This window comes from Tribolium madens, unplaced genomic scaffold (genome assembly GCF_015345945.1).
Source record: "Tribolium madens isolate multiple individuals breed KSU strain unplaced genomic scaffold, Tmad_KSU_1.1 Scaffold_19;HRSCAF=116;Tcas5.2_LG9, whole genome shotgun sequence".
In the NCBI taxonomy this organism is placed as follows: Eukaryota; Metazoa; Arthropoda; class Insecta; order Coleoptera; family Tenebrionidae; genus Tribolium; species Tribolium madens.
In genome coordinates, this window is record NW_025400983.1 from 9,720,761 (window position 1) to 9,741,495 (window position 20,735).

At 32.4% G+C, this 20,735-nt stretch overlaps 5 protein-coding genes across 8 annotated transcripts in view; 4 read left to right on the forward strand and 1 right to left on the reverse strand.

The window, feature by feature from the left end:
• Positions 1 to 5,878, forward strand: part of LOC123012164 (MICAL-like protein 1) — a 30,143-nt gene extending 24,265 nt beyond the window's left edge. For both annotated transcript variants that reach the window (XM_044410007.1, XM_044409999.1), the window contains exons 4-10: positions 163 to 254; positions 2,929 to 4,370; positions 4,477 to 4,654; positions 4,704 to 4,890; positions 4,945 to 5,196; positions 5,252 to 5,354; positions 5,405 to 5,878. In XM_044410007.1, the coding sequence (XP_044265942.1) occupies positions 163 to 254; positions 2,929 to 4,370; positions 4,477 to 4,654; positions 4,704 to 4,890; positions 4,945 to 5,196; positions 5,252 to 5,354; positions 5,405 to 5,753 (2,603 nt within the window). In that variant the 3' untranslated portion in view covers positions 5,754 to 5,878. The remainder of the gene's footprint in view (positions 1 to 162; positions 255 to 2,928; positions 4,371 to 4,476; positions 4,655 to 4,703; positions 4,891 to 4,944; positions 5,197 to 5,251; positions 5,355 to 5,404) is intronic.
• Positions 5,879 to 6,793: 915 nt separating this feature from the next.
• LOC123015404 lies at positions 6,794 to 7,833 on the forward strand. 2 transcript variants are annotated; one of them, XM_044415097.1, is made up of 5 exons: positions 6,794 to 6,927; positions 6,987 to 7,126; positions 7,185 to 7,313; positions 7,377 to 7,558; positions 7,610 to 7,833. In XM_044415097.1, the coding sequence occupies exons 2-5, from the start codon at positions 7,017 to 7,019 to the stop codon at positions 7,705 to 7,707; spliced, it is 519 nt and encodes a 172-aa protein (XP_044271032.1). In that variant the 5' UTR covers positions 6,794 to 6,927; positions 6,987 to 7,016; the 3' UTR covers positions 7,708 to 7,833. The 2 variants fall into 2 exon arrangements, with proteins under 2 accessions (XP_044271032.1, XP_044271033.1); XM_044415098.1 differs by lacking the exon at positions 6,794 to 6,927 and having other exon boundaries at positions 6,952 to 7,126; positions 7,377 to 7,552.
• Positions 7,834 to 11,129: 3,296 nt separating this feature from the next.
• LOC123016073 (shematrin-like protein 3) lies at positions 11,130 to 12,460 on the forward strand. The gene is made up of 3 exons (XM_044416290.1): positions 11,130 to 11,994; positions 12,046 to 12,254; positions 12,310 to 12,460. Exons 1-3 carry the CDS (start codon positions 11,168 to 11,170, stop codon positions 12,381 to 12,383), a joined length of 1,110 nt encoding a protein of 369 aa, XP_044272225.1. The 5' UTR covers positions 11,130 to 11,167; the 3' UTR covers positions 12,384 to 12,460.
• A 3,899-nt stretch (positions 12,461 to 16,359) lies between these two features.
• On the forward strand, positions 16,360 to 18,770 carry LOC123016074 (G-protein coupled receptor 143-like). 2 transcript variants are annotated; one of them, XM_044416291.1, is made up of 7 exons: positions 16,360 to 16,484; positions 17,444 to 17,572; positions 17,618 to 17,729; positions 17,779 to 17,873; positions 17,921 to 18,099; positions 18,150 to 18,477; positions 18,527 to 18,770. In XM_044416291.1, exons 1-7 carry the CDS (start codon positions 16,455 to 16,457, stop codon positions 18,746 to 18,748), a joined length of 1,095 nt encoding a protein of 364 aa, XP_044272226.1. In that variant the 5' UTR covers positions 16,360 to 16,454; the 3' UTR covers positions 18,749 to 18,770. The 2 variants fall into 2 exon arrangements, with proteins under 2 accessions (XP_044272226.1, XP_044272227.1); XM_044416292.1 differs by lacking the exon at positions 16,360 to 16,484 and having other exon boundaries at positions 16,663 to 17,572.
• Positions 18,760 to 20,735, reverse strand: part of LOC123016075 (protein cappuccino) — a 4,892-nt gene continuing 2,916 nt past the window's right edge. The window contains exons 5-10 of the mRNA XM_044416293.1: positions 20,663 to 20,735; positions 20,040 to 20,422; positions 19,778 to 19,987; positions 19,407 to 19,731; positions 19,058 to 19,355; positions 18,760 to 19,009 (exon numbers count right to left, since the gene is read on the reverse strand). The exon at positions 20,663 to 20,735 is cut by the window's right edge and continues 49 nt beyond it. Of these exons, the coding sequence (XP_044272228.1) occupies positions 18,871 to 19,009; positions 19,058 to 19,355; positions 19,407 to 19,731; positions 19,778 to 19,987; positions 20,040 to 20,422; positions 20,663 to 20,735 (1,428 nt within the window). The 3' untranslated portion in view covers positions 18,760 to 18,870. The remainder of the gene's footprint in view (positions 19,010 to 19,057; positions 19,356 to 19,406; positions 19,732 to 19,777; positions 19,988 to 20,039; positions 20,423 to 20,662) is intronic.

The following is a 20,735-nucleotide window of genomic DNA, read 5'->3' on the forward strand; positions in this document are numbered from 1 at the left end:
TAGCAAATTCAATTTTTCAAAGTGCAGATTCTCTCGAATCAGTGTCATTCGAACATAAATTTGATGMTTGTCTGGCCAAATAAAATGACCGATAAAACAAAAAATCGGTTGCCAGTTGAAACTATTCTCGTTTTATGTAGTTGAGAGTAATATTTTTTCTAGGCAAATCACCAGCAAGACTAGCTTCAAAAAGACCGGCAACATCTCCCGACCATGGCCTAGTGTCTCCAGCTTCCACGAGTCCTCCCACAAAGGTATCAATCACTTATCATCATGTCTTTATTTTTTGTGCAATGTGTTCTGTTTTATTTGTGCTTACTTGAGTTCATTTAGTGTTGATTCCATGATCACTGTAGTTAGGGAAATGATAAATAATTTTATAATTAAGCTAATTTGAGTTTTGCATGGCGATTTTGTAGTGTGTAGTTATAGTTTATAATTATGGTGGTGGTTTTTCGCACTTCTAGTTGCTTCCTGGTTTCTTTTATTTTTCACTGCTTTGTGCTAATGACTTTAGCTCACACCGATGATTGTGACAACACACACGTTACGTGTTGTTTTCACAAGGTGAACACGCGACATTGACATTGCTTGAAAAACGTTTATATTTTATTTATTCTTTTGCATGACTAATTTTGCACCTGTTGTGGAAAATTTACTAAAGTCATGAAATTTGCTTTTCTTTAGTCGATTGTTTCATTCTCACCATGCTTTTTTACCTCTTGTCTCTACTTTCACATCTTTTTTATCGTTGTAATAAACAGTGTGGGTTTCGGTTAAGGTATTTAAATTTGGTCAGAAAAATCAGGTGTACAAAATGAAAGTAATTRATTTTGTCACTTATAGTGATGTAACACTGTTTATACATTTGTCTTTTATATGCAACGAGCATGTCAGGATGCACAGATTGTATGCAGAATGGTTCGCTAGGTTTGTACATCTCAGTTTCTGCGAAACGTAGTGTGAATGGTTCTACATTTTAATTTCCTGTAGACGAAATATGTTTGTACTTAAGCACCAGTTAGAATAATTTAATATTATACAATTTTGGTCAGTTTGACATCTGCTAACTTTTAATATTTACAAACTTGAGCACAACATCTGCGATTTTATTATTCGAGACAGTGAAATTAAAACAACAGGCTAATGACCAATTTAAAAATAACTTATTTTTTGTTACATATCAATTTATTTATAAATATAAAAATGCAGATCATTTTGTAAAATGGAAATTATTTTGATTGCGTAATTGATTAGTATTATAGTATTACATATTTTTACACATAAAAATCGGGTTATTATAATTATTATGTGTTCTATTTATACATGCGAACTTTTCACAAAAACTAATTGTTTTCATGTTGATTATCAATGAGATCTTTGAAAGTGAAAACAATTATCATAAATCATCAGTTACAAGACACTAGTCATTTTGCATATCAGAAAGTGTTAAAAATCCGTGGAAATGTCTAATTTCTAGTGGTGTTAGCTTTCCAAAGTATGATCATATTGTGAAATTCGGCTTTTAATGAAAAATCCTAGTCTATTCTTGAAAATCCCATTCAGAACAGGAGCTTTATGAAAAGACTAGTATTTTTATTTTCGTACTACGAGTATATTATCGTCCTGAGGACTGGAGTGAAACTCTTTGTTAAAAAACTGTTTTCAAGCATTGGATTATGTACTCGTATGTATTTATTTGGTTTACATTTACAAATTAAAAACGTGAGGAAGTCTATTGCGTTTATTATTAAACTGTTTTAATAATTTGTTGCATTCAAAGTTAGCAGTATTTAGTAAATGTTTAGAAAAAAATATTGCTTATAGTGAAAAATGGAAAAAAATGTGAATTGATGTTTTTCACTTCTCGTATTTCACCATATTGAAAAAATCTAAAAGCATGCGATTAACTTTATTCGCGTCCTCTTACAAACTCTTTTCACTTTTACCGTTGCATACAGTTCTTATCTTGAGCAAAAGCTCATCGTAAATGACGGTTCTGGAATGATTTGTCGTTGTAATTCATTTTGAAACGTTCAAACCGAGTAATTACACTATTAACAACAACATTGCAATTTAATACCCAAGCTATAATGTAGTAGCATGCATGTACGAGTATACTTACTGTAGCATGCAAAATGTAAACCGTAGTTACTTTTTTAAATAAAAAGGTGACAACCTTATAATAACTCTTTAAAACCGTTAGCAGCATCATAAAACTATCATTAGATAGCTGGAGCTATTTAGAAATTGAACAGTAGATTTATAGTAAACGGTCGTAACAGGAAATTACACAGGAAAAAGTCGGATTACTAAATGACTTTATTGTAAATATAGCTTGACTTCCATTTGTAATAAATACACTTACACCGAAGTGATTTGTAAAGGTTTCCTCTTACATAAGTCTTGAAGAGTTTTCGAACTAGTTTTATACATTTCACTATTCCACATTGAATMTTATTCTTCACTTTCTTTATTGTCATTATGACGAGTTTCTGAAGTTTAATGAAACATCATGGGAAAGGATCGCCCCTTTCTGCATACACTTTCAATAACAATAAGTTTAGTCTGCATAAAAACAGCTAATTACGTAAACTCTATGTACTAATTACTTACCAAACAACACTAATTTATTTAGCTAGAAGAGTAGTTTAGACCATGTGATGCAATCTTAATGTAGTAGCTGTACATACCGAGTGTTCGAAAAAATTTCAGGACGGAAGCATTGCACAAAAAATGAACCGAAAAATCAGCTTCGTGCTTATTTAACCCACACTGTTTATTTTCATAGGAAGAAAGCTTGGACATAATGGGCCAATACAAGCCTGAAATATTTTGCTAAAGGTAAAAATCATTAATTTAAATTGTCATTTTTCCATATACGACTTCCGGTTTTTATCAAAGGAAACGGTTTTTTATCTGTTTTAGGTGGCATTTCCAAGCGCAGGCAAAGTCCGTCGCGAGCCTTGCGCGAAATGCGGCCTTCCAGTCTTTATCGCCGAACGCTTGAACGTAGGAAAACTACTCTATCACCGGACATGTTTTCGTTGTGCCCGTTGCAACAGTCAACTCACCTTGGCCAATTACTACGAGACTGAAAACAACGAGTTTTGTTGCGAGACGTGTCCGGATGAAGAAAAGCCCGTTTTCAGTCCACCGGATTCGTCGGTTTTGACTCGATCGTTAAGTGACGAAGAAAAATCAGCCTCATTGAAGAAAAACGAAGAAGGGGATGAATATAGTACTAAATTTGAAACAGCGTTAGAATTTTCCGAACGTAGTTCTAGTTTGAAGTATAGTAAGGCGCGATCGTCCTTCATTAACAGTCAGGTTGATAATTTAAATAGTGATTCGGGGAATGAAAACGAACCGCCCGATTTACCCAAGACTAAACCTCCTGAAAACGTGACCTTTGAAGATTCGTTCGGTGATAGTGGTTTTCCTAAGGGACTTAAAACAAATGTAAATACAGACAATAGTGTTAGTTTAAGCAATACCAGTAAAACACTGGAAGAATCTCACGATATTGTTACCAAAGATACGATATCTGCAGAGGGCGACACAAGTTCTTTGGTTAAAGCTCGAATGCGGTTATTTGAATCCAARTCTGATGCATCTAACGAAACTCAAAGTGTCAATAATCAAGTGCCTTTAGGGACTTCAAATAGTGCAAATATCGAAGTCGATATTGATGAAGATTCCAAGCATAGCTTTAAAGACAGTACTTTAGATAAGGACCCGGTAGAAATTAATGTAGTTTCAGAAAATGATTCCGCCATCATCATTTCCAACTCCAGTAAGACTAGTACCACTGAAATTATTAGCGACTCGAAGATAACAGATGACTCTATCATCACCGTTTCGGACAGTGCGGAAGAAAGTCACTCAAAAATTGAAGACCAAAATGACGATTCACGTACAGTTTCAATAGACCAATCAATAAAATTTCATGAAAATGTTTCGAGTGAAAATATACTTGATCCAAATTCTGAAAAACCTAACAAGGACGAATATCCTAACGACTTAAATCCTTTTGGTGACGCTGACGACAATGAAGAACAATCCACAGATGTAAATGTTTCTCTAAACCCGTTTGAAGATGAAGAAGACGATCTTCCGCCACCTAGCCCTAAACCAGCTACTAGGAAAAAGATCAGGCCCTCCTTTACTAATAATGATATGTCGACCATTTACGTACAACGAAGAAGTGTGAATCCATTCGAAGAAGACAAAGAATCGGAAGAAAAAAACATTCCTCAGCCTGCGCAAAGAAAACTAGTTTTAGCTCCGAAAGTTAATCTAAATCCATTTTGGAGCGATGATGAGGACAACGAAGAAACAAAACCAGTGCCAAAACCTCGATTTTCCAAGTAAGTTGAGTCATTGTCCTGTTTAACATGCACAACCGGTAGGTAACTGTCATTTGTTTTTTAAAGAGGTGCGCACATACACAATGCTTAAATATCGTGTTATTAGGTCTTCAGATGGTGGTCCTCGCGAGTCGGGATTGTCGATAAGTAGTTCAGCTTCTGGGTCATCGAGTTCTCAATTGGGATTAACAACTAAAAAGAAAAAACTAGCGCCTAAACCACCAATGGTCGGTGGAAGTGAATCAGGACAGAGTTCCTTAACGTCAAGTCCTTGCCATAGTGTGGTGAGTCGGCTATAGTTAAATTATCAAAAATTTTGATTTTTTGCTTCAGACGCAATCACCTAGATCTACACCTAAGATAAAGAAATCAAAAAAGGCGCCATTGCCCCCGACAACTTCAACACCTTTAGTAGGGTCTTCAACACGTCAAGAGTCATTTGAGGAAGGTTTTGAAAGGGAAAAAAGTGCCAAAGATGAGCAAAATAGAAATAGACAATGTCAGAATATAACTTTGCAGAGTGAGTTTTGTAAATTTAGAACTAGACGTGTTTTATTTTTGGTTTATAATATAGGTCCCAGCTCCAGTGAGAATTCTTCAAGTTTAAGCGCTCCAAATAAGAGTACTTATGGCAAATGGAAGAGGCGAAAAGGGCAAGCTCCCTCAAGGCCCATCCCGAAAAGACGGACTATCAAATCGATCCCAATGAATGAAATTAGACAAGAGTTGGAAATAATTGAAATACAGCAACAAGGGTTAGAAAAACAAGGGGTGCGTTTGGAGCAGATTATCAGAGAGAAGTGTGAAGCACCTGGTATTAATCCTGGTAATTGAGTTTATCATTGTTCCCAACCTGTTTTATTGCATCGTATTTTTTTTAGATGATTCTTTGGCACCAGAAATTGAAGAAATGATTTTGCAGTTATTTGAATTAGTCAACGAAAAGAACGAGTTATTTAGGAGACAAGCGGAACTCATGTACTTGTAAGTTTTTCCCTTTTTTTTGTAAGAGATGTGTGATTTTTTTTGTGTAGACGAAGGCAACAGAAGTTGGAAGAGGAACATGCGGATATAGAATATCAAATTAGGTGTCTGATGTTACAGCCTGAAGCAAATAAAACCGATTCAGATAAAGCGCTAGAAGAAGAACTGATAAACCGATTAGTGGAGGTTGTTGAAAGGCGAAATGAAATAATTGAATGCCTTGAGATGGATAGGGTTAGGGAAGCCGAAGAGGATGACAGTATCACTAACCAATTAAATTTGTACACTTTAAAGAAAGAGGAATGTGTAGAGAACAAAAAAGATAAGAAAGAGAAAAAGAAACACAAAAAGGAAAAGAAATTTAAATTTAAATTAAAAGGGACGAAAAGCGATCAATGAATGAACTTAAGCTGTGCTTCAATACATTATTTACTGATTATGATGAAATATTTTTTACTTTTCGTTAGTGTCATTTTGTGATTTTTTTGCGTATTATTAATCATTAATAAAATTATTTTTATTCAGTGGTCTTTTATTAAATATTTTTAGGCATAATTTTGTAAAAGGGACCCAATGYAACAATTAGTTTGTAGTAAAATTTGATCGGATATTGTTGAAAAAAATAATACTGCTATTTATAATCTTATTTTATTATCGATTGTGTAGTGAAGCTCAGGAAATCGTAAAAGGCCCTCGATGGAAGGAATATGCAGAGAACTGGTCGCGAATGAGTTCATTCGTAAGGAAGTTCTGAAATCAGCTGAGAACACCGGTGTGTGTTCACACTTATTTATTTGAGCAGAACAAATAATCTGTTCTGTATAGTAATGAAAAATATTTGGATTTTGTTTACTTTAGTAATAAATGACATTTTCAAAGCAATTATTCTTTTATAAATTGTAAAACTTACTAACCATTTGCTGAAGTTATAAGAAATTGTTAAAATTGATTTAATTTATTTAAAATGAAAGTTTATTTTCACATCACACATTTTAAATCGCTTACAAACTAGTTTTGTAGAAGTAGTCGCTGGGACAGCCGCTCGCCCCTCGTGTAGAACTCATACTATCTGATTCGAAAAATGTCGAAATTGTCGGGGGCTTCGCCCCTCAAGTAAGACTCATACTATCTGCTTTTCAAATATCGATATTGTCGTCCAATGTTCAATAATAATTAAACTAGATAGTGTTTTGACTTTTTATAGCATCCGAAATGTTTATATTTTATATTGCAATTATATACAGAAGAAAAATTAATACAAAACTGTAACTTTAAAATCCTCTTCTTTCGGTGAAGTGGTTGTGTTGGCTTCGCCAAATGWCACTAATGGTCGTTTTSAKGAGCTCTACCCACAGGCTCTACCTGTATTAAGATTGCAAGTGATACCAACTTCAAAAACATCATGTTATTTTTGGTATTTCTTATYCTTTCAAAATAATCGCTGAAAAAATTGCAACATTCTTACAGAATGAAATAAATACTACATTTTGGAAATATGTGATTAAGAGACAATATTTTCATTTTATAAAAATATATTTTATAGCAATCTCCAAAATGACAGCTTATTTAATTGGTATTCTTGCTTAAGTTATTTTGAACATTTTATCATTAAGTAGGTATATTACTTTGTAGATAGCTACGAGTGGCACGATATTAATAAAAATGCTTTTCTATTACGCAACTAAAATTCGAGAGTTGGTGCACCCCAGTAATAGTAAAATAACCGAAGATGGTAATAACCCCAATCTCGAAGAAAAATCAGTTGCACTTTTGTAAGATCTTAGTTTTTATTACTTATTAATCTTTTATTAAGTACATACTTAATTCTAGTAACAACGGGCCAAAATATTGGGCTTTAACCTTCGTTGGATATATACCTTCAACTTATTCCTTAATAAGAAATCAGTCATTACCCGAAATTGATATTTCTAGTTACAAGGAAAAATTTAACACAATATTGTTTGTATCATCTATCATTTTTTTACAGAATTTGTAATTACAAGAATTGTTTTTTTTATACAGTCGTCCAAGTTGGGGTTTAGCCGTTGTAGGTTATGTACCGGTACTTGGAAACTTTGCAAATTTAGCATCTGCTCTGCATGCGTATGCAAATGGAGATCCTTGGTTTGGTCACCAAAAACTGGCCGAAACTTTTGTTGGCACTTATCTTGACATAATGTCAGGAGGAATGATGACCAGTGGAGGTATAATCATATTTGAAAATGGTTTTATGTTCTACAAGGTTTATTTTGTAGGTGTGAGTGAGTTTGCAATTGTAATTTCAACAAGAATGGGTGCTTTTTATGGGTTGCATCAATTTATGAATCCCTATGTGCACTCCAAACAAAATTAAGTTACTACACTAACACAAGACATCTTATTTTTGCAAAGATTGCTTTTTTAACAAATAGACTTAATATATAAAGGCATTTTGTGTATTCGATTTAAACTAAAAGAAATATAATGACGTTCTTTACAATTTTTGTTTACAAATTGTTCACCTAATCTAAATTAACGTTGAAAAATTAACATTGAACATCGTTCGTTTCTGTTTAGTGCAAATTTGCTTATAAACCATAGTTTTAATATGGCATCAATACACGAGGTATTGCATTTCTGAAAAGAGTGAAATTCTGCGTTATGAAAAAAATGTTCTGAAATCGTTTTCAAAATAAGAATTAAGGGAGAAGAGCGTATATTAACGGCAATATAAGAGATAAATAAGCTTAAATACGTCACATTATAGTGTTGGATTTTTTTTTAACTACACTACTCCAAAAAATTAAAGGAACAAAAAAATTTCCTATATTTTTTAGTGATTTTTGAAAGGCTGTAACTCATCGAAAAATGGTCGTATCTAGATTAAAAAAAAACATAAAGCTTTAAGCTTCTAGTTTTAAGATCTTTTAGCAAATATTTTTGCTGTGCTACGGTTATCACGCAATTCTAAAGAATAGCGCGAGAAAAAAAATCTAAATTTTTATGTTTTTGTTTTTGATCCACGGACGCCTAGAATTTTTTTGCATAGGTCGGATARCATGTTTGTTTACCTTTAATAAGCTTTCTTCATATTTTCTTTACGTCAATTTGTCGCTGAGATATCTGATTTTAAATGAAGGATTCTCTTGTCTTTGATCATCGATATCTCAGCAACCAATGACCACACAAGGAATATAAGGGTAGTGTCAAAAACTGGAATAAATGTCTTAGAAGATCCTCTTATGATTTTTTGGAAAAAATTTTTTTTTACCTTTAACACTGATTTGAAGAAAATAGAAAAAAGTAAGTTTTTGCGTTGTTTTAGTAAATCTACCGCTTATTCACTAATATTGATGGGGCGACTAATGTTTTTAGGTGTTTTTACAGCTTAAAGTATCATCCACAGCCCTGCTAATTTTTAAATCGATCCATCAAACTGTTTTCTCGGACCGATTGATCAAAGATTTGCAAAAGAATTAAAGGAACAATTATACATATTGTTTCTGGACATCGTCTAATCTTCGTCAAGATGAGAAAAACAATTTATTCAGCTGTCTTTTTCAATTTTTCATTAGTTGAATTTGAAAAAAAAGTCGAAAATAAAATTTTTTTTATTTATTTTTTTTTCAAAAATTAATCAGTAGGTATAGTTTCTTGAATTTTTTTACGAATTAAAAAAAATTTTAAACATATTTTTGAATTTCTTTTTCAAAAATTAAGCAGTATTGTTTCTTAAATGTTTTTACAAATTTTTACAAAAAAGCGTAAACAAACATGCTATTGGGCCTATGCATTGACTTAACTAAAAAAAAATTCCCTACGTCCGTGGACCAAAAACGAAAACATAAAAATTTATTACTTAGAATTGCGTGATAACCGTAACACAAAAAATATTTACCAAAAGATCTTAAAAATAGAAACTTAAAGCTTCAAAATAGTTTTTTTTTTAATCTAGATACGACCATTTTTCGATGAGTTACAGCCTTTCAAAAATCACCAAAAAATTTAGGAAAATATTTTGTTCCTTTAATTTTTTAAAGTAGTATATAATGAATAGACAACATTTTTGGCTTCACCTTTGAACACTATCAATGATTACCAAAGACAATGATTTTGCATTATCTTATATAAAAACAAGTGACCCTAAACGGACCGTCCACTATTGAAAAATGTGTTAAAAGTTTCATCAGCTTAAAAATAAAAATGTTAATTTTATTAACGAATAATCTCTAGACTTAATAATGAATTAATGATACTACTATTTGCGGTTATTGACTTACACTTCGTTGATAAAAATTGATTAATCTTGTATGTATGGAGTACGAGGTGAAATGAAATTCAAGTCAGTTCCGTTTTCTTAATGTTTATTTTTTGTAATTAAAACTAAATAATGAAACAATTTATTTTACATTTGGATTAATGATTGAGAAAAGTTTTTAAATGTAAAATGGCTATTTAGTATTTGCAGAAAAAGTAAGAAAAAAAATTAAAGTAATATGAAAAAATGTGATCGTATTTTGAGAACGAAATTTTGTTTTGTTTATGAGTTATGCAATTTTTTTGTCAAAATTGCAATTTATGTAAAAAATAAAAAAAAGAAACATAAAGTAGATAGGTATAATCGTTAGATCACAACCTTCATGAGAAAAATGGTTTTATAGTGGGTTGCCATTTGAAAAAATTAAAAAATTTGTAGAACTAAAAAGAAAATTTTGAAAATGTTTATTTTTGATAAAACATCACATTTTTATAGTACTTTGTCATTCATCAATTACTTTTTCCAAAAAAATAAATAGTTTAAGCAAGTTTGGTTCCATAATTTTTATTCACCTGATAAAAATAATTAAGTAAATTATTTTAAAATTAAAAATTTACAGGGTGATTTAAAAGTATCAGGTCATCTCTTAGGTGGTGGTAAAATACATTCAATTGAGTTAAAAGTTTTTATATCAAAAATTTGTTTGAGCCTTTTTTACTAGATTTATTGCTCTTCAAAAGTTAGATTTTGGGTTAAATTTTTGGCCATTCAGATCATGTATTGTTAACTTTAACAAACTAACGGATACGGCAGTTCTTGCAACATTAAACAGACACTTATTGAAAAAAATTACTAATTTGGCAATTTGTGTCTTATGGTGTACAAATCATTTAACAAACTAGCAAATTCAACAATAAATTAACTCCGACAACATCGGAAACAAGAGAAATAAAATGCCAACTTGATAATATGGAAATTGACAGTTCTGGTTTTTCTCAAAATAAGGCTTGAAAAAAATCTGCTTTTATTTTTATGCTTAGTTGAAAGTCTTCTATCACCATTCGAGAGTTGACTCAACACTTTTGAATCGCCCTGTATACAAATCTGCTAATATTGAACAGATTAGAAAACACGATTTATTATTGGAAATAAGCAACCTTTTGTGCACTTTCCAAAATTATTTTTCATCATGATTTTTGTATACTCGTAATATAAGAAAAGAAATATTTTTTACATGTTTAGTACAGATAATTAATCAAGGTTTTTTCTAGGTTTTATCTTTATTAATGTTAGTTTTTGCTTTCTTACAAAAAATTAAATTAGATTACTTCCCAAAATAAATATATTCAATAGACATTTTTTATTATTATTCATATCAGCAGGAGATACCACTTTGAACCTTCCTAGAATCTTCCAAAGCGTTAAAAGAAAAACATATTTTTACAACAAATCGTAATCAATTAATTACCACAAACAGGGGTAAAGCACCTTTGACACAACACAAATAAGATTAAATCTCATATAAAAGCACCACCGTTCTAAGCATCATCACATCCCAACCAGCCAACCAGTCAAGATGAAGTTCCTTCTTCTGGCAGCTTTCGTAGCGGTGTGCACTGCTTCCACAGTGTACAGAAACCGAAACATCTCCGTCAACGACGATGGCAGCATCTTGATCACCTCACCAACAGGTAAACGCGTAGTCATTACCAGACCTGTGGGAGCCAACGGCCAAAGAAACATCGACATCTCCGTCTCCGGCCCCAACATCCCAACCAAAACCATCCAAATCAACGACAATAATAACCTCTACGACTCCGAATACGGTTATGGTGGGTATCCTTACTCTTCATACGACAGTGTCAACGAGGAGTACAGGAGCAAGAGGGGATCCAAGAGCAAGAGTCAAGGAGACATCCTCGGGGAGATCTTGAGGGAGTACCAAGGTGTCGTCAACGAGGCCCAATATGAAGTTCTTTTGAACAGAATCAACAAGGCTGTGAAGAAAGGAGAAGTCAGTCCTCAGGTGTACGATTTGTTGGAAGGGCTCGACCAACAAGGCTACCGCGGATATGGGTCTGGATATGGTTACGGATCTGGGTCTGGGTATGGTTACGGATCTGGGTATGGTTATGGTTCTGGCTATGGACCATCATACGGGGGCTATTATGGTTACGGATCCTACCTCCCGTGGTGGTACCCGCGCAGCTACTACAGCGGCCAACAATACGGACCATCATACTATGGCAACTCTTACAACTATGGTAAAGGCCAGTACTATGGCAGCTCTCGCTATGTCAACCCTCTTTTGCAAAAATACTTGTATGGCAGTCAGGGCAACTACGGTGACTACTACTACAACCAAGGTGGTTACGGATACATTCCTTACAAAACATACTCTAAGTAATTATTTAGAACTTAAAATTTGAAATAACTAAATTAAGTTTATTGCAGAGGATATCTTGGCAAAAACTCCGTTTTAGGGCAGTACTACTACCCCCAAGTTCCGTACACTTATCGTGGAGTTTCCGATGCTCTTGACACTATTAACCAGTTGAAAGAGGAACAAGCTATTGAAGGTTTGGCTGAATTGGGACAAGAACAAGAAATTGTTCCATATGGTGGCTTCTACGATTATTATTACAACTCTCCTTACTACAGAGGTATATATGATTTTCAGCTTTGTTTTTTGTCGTCTTACTGACTTTTTTCTTTCAGGTTATCGTGAGAGACAACCTCTTGGAGTAAGAAGCTCTTACCTCAACACTATTCCTCAAGTGCAAGTATATTGAACTGATTAAATGGATGTTTTATTTGAAATGGCAATTGTAATTATGTGCATTGGGAAATAAATATTGATTTATAACAATTCTGTTTGTTTTATATGGTTAATTTAATTACCATAAATTTCATCATGGAAAAGTTTTCATTTTGTTCGAAAGATTTTCCTGCTCGCGTATACCTACTTATGTCGAGATGTAAAAGCAACAAAAAATTAACCTAGGGGAAAACCACGTTCCAAATAGATTCATAATTTTGCTTCTCAAATTGATTATCTGGAAAATACCTATTTTAGTATTGAAGATGCACATCTGGTGATGCAGTGACCCAAATGGGTTACATTTTTCTACCTTTCACTATTTGTGATGACTACCGAACTGGTCAAGAAATCAGTTACAGACTCACAATTGCGGATTTTACTTAACGGATGAATAGTCAGGAGTTTCCAAAAGCATTATTGACGTCAAAATTTTAAAATCTCAGAAAATGCAAATAGCGAGTATTCTTATTATAGGTGCTTTTGTATCACATTTTTTTTGTTGTGGTTGCCAAATTCAAGTTCATTGTCTTTTATTTTTATTAAATTGAAAAGCTGTGTTACCACATAATGGTATGTTTGTCTAGAGAGAAACGTTAAATATGATTTCTATTTTTGAAGTAATTTCTACGAAATGACATGTGCTCATAAACGAAGTTGCCTTTATTTATTCATAAAAGTGCACTTGAAAAATCCGGAGATTCTAATGTCACTTCAATTTTAACAATAGAAATAATCAGGTATTGTTACGTAATGGAGTAATTCAAGGTTTCTGATGAGAAATTTTTCACTGAATAATTGAAATAAATTATTTGCTTTCAACTTATTTTTAGGAATCCCCGAGTATCAAAAGTTACTCATCAAAAAAATAACCTTCCTCAACACCTATTGTGCGGTTGTAAAACCACAATCGAGATTAATAGCTAATTTGTTATATTTATATCCATTACATTAATATTGAATATTTATTTACCGGAAATGTTAATTATAACCACTATGTAAATAGTGTAATGTAAATTAGCCGTTCCGAATGCGCAGTTTTGAATAGAAATAACAAAATTTGGCTAAAGTGAGTCACTTCAGACTAAAATATTCCACTCGAAAAAATAAAAACCGTATAACTCAAAGAAAAGTTGCACACTTGAATTGCATTGTGCATTCAACATGAGCATAACTCATGATCTGAATAACATTTATGCCCCAGTGAAAATAACCTACTGTTCAAAAATGATAAATTTTGAAAGATTTTATTTATTTATTTATTTAGTAAAATTTTTTGTTTTAAATTTTGTATAAATTATTAACTCCAGTACCCAACTTCTAAGATTCCTTGAGATAATCTTTTTCGGATTAATGGAACCAATATTTAACTTTTATTTACTTCTTAAGACTGTGTGTGAGGGGTGCTTTGATTGTAATGCTACTATATTTATTATACTGGTTTTTATGTTTTATCTTTTAAACAGAATTAATTTATAATTTTTTTGTCATATCTCGGGTTTAATGCCCAGATTTTACGTCGACACCATCACCTCTATCATTGTTCTGTGTTTGGTTTCTGTAAGAAAATAAATTTCCAGTAAATTAGCGCTCTTCAATGTTTGCAAACGAATCACAGTTTAAATACCTTGAGCTTGCAATGACGAAACCAGTTTCCAGTTGATGTTCCTGTTGTGAAGTTCTCAAAATGAAAGTTTCCGTGTCACTAATATCACTTGTATCGACAATCCTTCTCATTGATAAGGTGCTTAGTGAACGCATTAACTGCAAAGTGATTCCCTTCGAGACTCAGGATGGCCTTTCGGGCACCTGTTGTGTGTTTTTCAATAAAAATACTACCATCAGCAAATTTCCTAAAGAAGAAGTAACGAAACAAATTCTTTCTGATAGGAGAAATGAGGGAGAACGCAATCAAAGTTTACCAAACCAAGGGAAAAACACCGGGGACGGAAAAGTTGTTTTTATGGACGATCAAAGTCAAAATTTGCAGAATAAGACGTCGAGACCGCAAGTAAATGTTGGGAATGAGAAGAAGCTTCCGCCAAATGTGACGATACACAATAAAAATGCTTTTGATACGCCCGAGAAGTGTCCCGAAGGGAAGTTGAGGGACCATACGGGGGCATGTACAGAACCGTTCTAATTTTTTATTTGGTTACATGACTCACATGACTATTTTATTTTATAAATAATGAAAACTAAGGAAATTTGAGATCGCTGACTAATTTGATTCATACAATATTTTTTTACAAGTTTGTAAATAAATCAAATTTTATGTAGAATTTGCAAATTTTGATAAGATTCTGTTCCTGATTTCTATGTTTCATGTTTATTTTGTACAACTAGGCTAATAATTCGCGGCAGTTACCTTACTTTTAATAAAAAAATAAATTATGATATTTAATAAAAGCTTACAATAATTTAAACTTGCATTATTTCTTTAATTTTCAATCTTTAAATTTAGTTGATTTTTCTATTTGTGTAATTTTTTTTAAGAATACTGGAGGTAAGTTTTTGAAATGAGTTTTGTTACGATTTAAAATAGCTTTTTTTAATTAGTTTTGTGTGTTTACTTATTATGCGACTAGAAATTATGAAATTATTATATTGTATAATAACTTGAAAAATATCGAGAAAGGCTTTTTCTTTAATTCTACGTACTATTTTTACTCTTACATATTTAGAAGTTGTGGAAGGTAAAAAAACATTAATCTTATCTACCGGATGTGCAAGATTTTACATTTTATGAGAAGTTACGAAGACTTGACCTTTGAAAACGCACTCGGAGTTGTGTACTGTGTACTCATTACTATTTATATTTTTACTATTGTAATTTGTACCTAATCTTTAATACTCCCACTGCTCTAAATTACATTAATTAATAAATATGAAGTAGGTAATTTATAAAKRATTCTAATCCAACCGTTCTTAGGTCTTCTTTTCTAGACCAAGGTAACCTGTATRTACACAATACCTCATTCTTSTCATCACATAAAATKATAACGAATCTATTTGCAAACAGAACACATTTTTTATTATGTTTTTGAAATAATTGTGATTATCATGGTATGTACTTATCATTTCCCATAAATATTTTAAAAATTGTTGCTTTCATTGTTATTAATTCAGATAAGTCTTCATTCCTAAACGATCTTCTTTCCAGATAAAAGAGCTGAACATCAATATTTACAGTGAAATGATATTCATATTAGTAGTTTCAGAAGTGGCATTTTTTCTCATTTGGTCTGTGAACGATTGTTCACCTTCCTCTTTACCTTTACCTACTAGAAAAAATAATACATTCAAGAAAATTGTAACATTTTAAAATCTGATAATCCTTTCTATTAAGCTATATTCGTCCCCTTAGTGCAATAACTAGATAACTTAAATTTTAGACATTTCTCAAGTATTTGTTGCAATACTTCAAAAACATAACACCAAATTTTCTATCAAATTAAAAAAAAAACATAGACTAATAATAATTTTTGATTACTTGCAGGATGTGKTTTTTTTGCCTTTCAAATTTTTAAACTGCAATTTCYCAAAACTATTAATTTTATTTTTAGTTATCTTTTAGTTRTTGCACTAAGGGGACGATACATTAAAAACAAAGTTTTTTTCTRCTTCTATTTGCAAATTTTCAACGTCATTAATGGAGCAATAAGCATTGATTGTAGCTCCCAAAACTTGTTAAATGCTCTATACATATGTAGGCGACAAAGGCCAGTGCTCTATGCCATATTGAACAATTGACAATCTTGTATTAARAAAAACAGTTTTTAATTTGCAATTTTGCAATATTTTWAAGATTTTATGATATTAATAAGCAATAACTAGTTCGTAATGTTGAATTGTTGGCGGAAATGGTTTAAAAACAAGGTAAGTCCTTGTATTTGTAAAAAACAGAATTAATTCGCGAGATTACTCATGTGAGACCGTTTGAATGCACTCGCAAGTCACCAGTTTCTTTTATGAGCAAAATGGTACAACTGACTGTCCTCCAGATAGTAAAACCGCAGATTTTGAGCCTGTTATTTAAACAAAAATGGCTACAGATGACCGCTTATACATACTAGTAAGTAACCTTCTAATACATTGTGACTTATTATGGGTGTTCAATCATTAGAAAATTAGGTGTTTTACGTGTAATCATGCTAATTTGCACTAGAAATTATTTGCATTAGGAAGTCACACATAAATAAAATTCTAATTCTTTACATTATACGTGTATATGTTATATAATTGAATAAATTTGAAGAAAGCCTGTAATGACGCAAATGAATATGAATTTACTTTTTAAAGAATTAGTCTGTCTACATTCTTGAAATCTCAGACTTTTTTAAAACAAACATTCAAGATTATAATAAGAGTGACACTGACAATCAAGGAAGTTAATTACTTAAAGTAATAATAAATAAAAGAAATACATTTAACGCATTGCTGCTTACATAATCTACAATAGGTATCTTGGATTTTCCTTTGCAGTCATGCTGAGTAAGAATTTTTAACACTCACATCTTGAAGGATAAATCGTTTTTATTTTCTTACGCTGTTCGAAAAAGAGACATTTGTTACAGGTACCAACATAAATAACGATATGATAGATAAACGCGAAGTAAATAAATCGTAGACCCTCCACCGCCTTCAAATGATAAAATACCACCGTCAACAAATCCGTCATTGCATCTTTGTCTACTATTTACTTAAAAAYAAAATTCTGGAACGTAACARCTTTATCAGTAAAACACAAATTTCTCAAATCTGTAGTAACACACTCTCTCCGGCTGTGCAAACAAATCTCKACTTTTTCTTAAAACAGATATCGAGTATATGTATCGGAAACTGATAACTTCGAGGTTTTCAGTTCATTAAAATGCGGTATCTCTTACACTTAATAACATGTGCGAAAGATGTAAATCGAAGAAATTTCCGATCGATGTGAAATTTTAACCGTCCTTTATTTTATGGCTTCCTTGTGCTCTTTTTTCTCGAGTTTATTCGATTTTTGTAAGTATGGCTGACCCTACCATACAGACTTTCTGCTGTCATCATGCCAATGGCACCGATATGGCTGTGACCATTATGGAAGAGTTTAATACCGATGCGTATAATGCAGTGTGTCTTTTCTCATCGTGTTTAGGGATTTTGGGCGCTATTTATCAGGTAAGTGCAACTTCCGGTTTGGTGTCTCTAATTTTGAATTTGTAGATTTTGCCAAGACAGGAGTTTGCGAATAAGCATAGGTGGTTGTCGTTTTCTGCAGCGAGAGGACGGAAAATTATCGTTTGGTTAGCAGTCGCTGATCTTTTAGCTTCATTAGGTGAGTTATCAAACCAAGTTTGACTGACTTAATAGTTAAAAATATCTAGGAGTGTTTACAAGGTCAACAATATGGATAAATTATAAAAATATTATGCCGGCAGTTGAAGATGACTCCAGTGTTGTATTTTGTGCCATTTCTTCAGTAATTAGTTTTTATTTTTACTTTTTTCTATTCATTTGTTGTTTCAGGCTTTAATTCAATATTTTTATACCGCAACCTGGATATGGACACTAATTTATGCCATCGATATGCGGCTGATACTAAGCGAAAAAGCATCAAAAACTTTATATTACCATCTAGTGGCATGGATTTTGCCCGCAGTTTTAACTACAGTTGGATTATCACTTTTATACCTACCTGATGCCAAGTAATTTATAGTTTTTTATAAACTTCTAAACACTAMTTTCATCATTTAAGTTGCCACACTGCATCATCTTTAAACGCTGCGATTCTTCGAATTTTACCAAATTACATCGCTACTTATGTCCCTGTTGCAACTGTAATGATAGCCAACCCATATCTTTATCATCACTCCAGCAAAGATATGGAAGAGATCATAACGAGTGCCTCTGGTCAGTTCACAAGCAGAGAACGAGAAATTTTGGATGCCATAAAAATCAAATTTTCTGTGATAAATTTTGTGTTTTATTTATGTTGGGTACCGAATCTTCTCAATGGTATTTTATTGTGGACTCTTTGGTTCCATTTGCCGGCTGAATGGATCATTGCCATATGGTATATTATGGTAAAAATAAGAACAGGGATAGGAATACAATTTAAGGCACTTTTTTAAGGCACTAATGAATCCATTGCAAGCTTTGTTCAATTGCATGGTCTATAGAAGGTGGAGGAACGGCTCTGAAAAAATTATTTTACCATGGAGGAAAGTCGAGGGTTCTTTTCCCACCGCTCGGAGTCCTCAAAGTCGCGAATCTTTTACCAGTAGTGTGCGAGAGGAGATACTACCCTTATTGCAAACGGCGCAAAGTGTAAACGGTTACAGAAATTACTGGTAAAATAAATCGATTTTTCTTAAAAWTTTTATTAGTAACAGAAGTAATATTCGACATGAAACAATAAATAAAACTTACTCTTGTAACAAATACATAACGCAAAGTTAACTTTGTATAATTATTAACTAATTATTATTGGTCTCCACCTGTGAAGCGTGTTTAGCTTGGAGTTTCTTGATTTTCGACTTTAATCCGTTTTCGCGCTCCTTAATCTTTATTGTTTCTGAAGCTCTTTCGTTTTCGCGTTTCTTGATTTCTTGAATCCTGTAACAACGATTTATGACACAATTAAATCAAGTAAAACATAAATACTTTTCTTTTTCCATTCTGATCAGTTCCTTTTTAAAGATATCTTTAAAGTCAATACAGAATGGTAACCACATTTCGAAAAATGAATTTGGTGGATAATCTTCCAAAGATCCTGATTTTGGCTTAAACAGATAAAATTTTATCGTTTTGATAAACTTAACTTTGCATTCTTCCAAATTTTCGAATTCTGTTGCAAGTTGTTTTGTCGAATGTTCCAGAAATGTTGTCATTTTATCTTTGAAAGGTTGAAGATTATCGGGGTTTGATGATTCAATCACTTTCTCAATTTTTTTCTCACACTCTAAAATTTTACTTAAGTATTTAGAATTGATGAGTTAGTTCTAGAGCTTACCTGCTAATTGTTTTTCCAGTTTTTGTAAATTTACTTTGACATCATCAAAATTTACCGAAGCTGCTCTTTCGATATCTCCAGGTTCTGGTACCGGTAATACAACATTAGGTTCAAACGGATTTTCAATTTTTTTCATGTAAATTTTGACAATGTAGTGAAGAAGGGTAATTTTGGAATCTTTCGATTTAACATCTTTTAATTTTGACAAGATTTCTAATCCAAATCCATCAGCTTGCCCACGTGTCATATTGCCTCCGTTCATGTAATTTCCCAAAGTTAAAATTATTGCAAAAACTTCTTTTAATTCATTACTATTAACCAAATACTGGAAAAAATATTTAGGAAGTTGTTTTTCATTGGGAAAGACTTACATCACAAGTAGTTTTTATATTCGTTAACGTATGACCTATAGTATTGATAGAATCGTCAAATTCAACTTGAAACATTAAGCAGGCAATTCTATCTGCAAAATTTGATATTTCAGATAATTCGTGTAAGAACTGTTCAGGCTTGTCTAATGGTATGTTAGGTTTCGTTGATAAATGCTTTTTTATAAGTTCTAATTCTTCTGCAGTTGCTCTCTAAAAAAATATTTCAGTCAATTCTTTCCACAAGTTTTCAATACCTACTTACAACTTCGTAAATTTGTTGCAAAGCTTCTAAACTAACGATTGAAGTATCAAAATTGTAAATTGCATTTTCTATTTCTTGGAAATCTACATGTAAACTTTGAGCAAGGATTCCAACATTTTGTGATCTTTTACTATCCAAAAGTTTAACAGCTTCAGCTTTAGTTTTCTGTTCTTGTTTTTTCACTGTAGGTTTTCTCGTAATAACTTGCCTCGAAAATAAATCTACGAATTCATTTAAACTATCTAAAGGTAATTCATCTATTTGTGTCCAAAGAGCATCAGATGAAGGAGAATCCACATTATCTGTTCCAGCAGGTGCTAAGATTCTGGTCCAATACAAAGGCTTCATCGGTACTTTTGGATTTAAAGTGGCTTTCCGCAATCCTAAAAACACCTAGTTTAACCTCAGCTATTCTCAAACAATAAAATTTGCTCAATAAAGCAATGAAAGAAGCACATAGTGTTAAAAAGCTATTCCCAAAGGCCTTAAGCAAGCATCTTTGTCCATTTTTAAAGTTCTTACCTAAGGACACTGGAACGGGAGGGTTCACTACATCAACAAAAAAGTGCTTTCTGATTAAATAAATAAAACTAATTTTTTGTGATACTAGAAATAACACTAACCCGCTTTGTGCGAACTCCAACCACCGGCTGGAGGCGGTGGCAGCGGTACCGGCCCTCCCATAGGCGGCGGGGG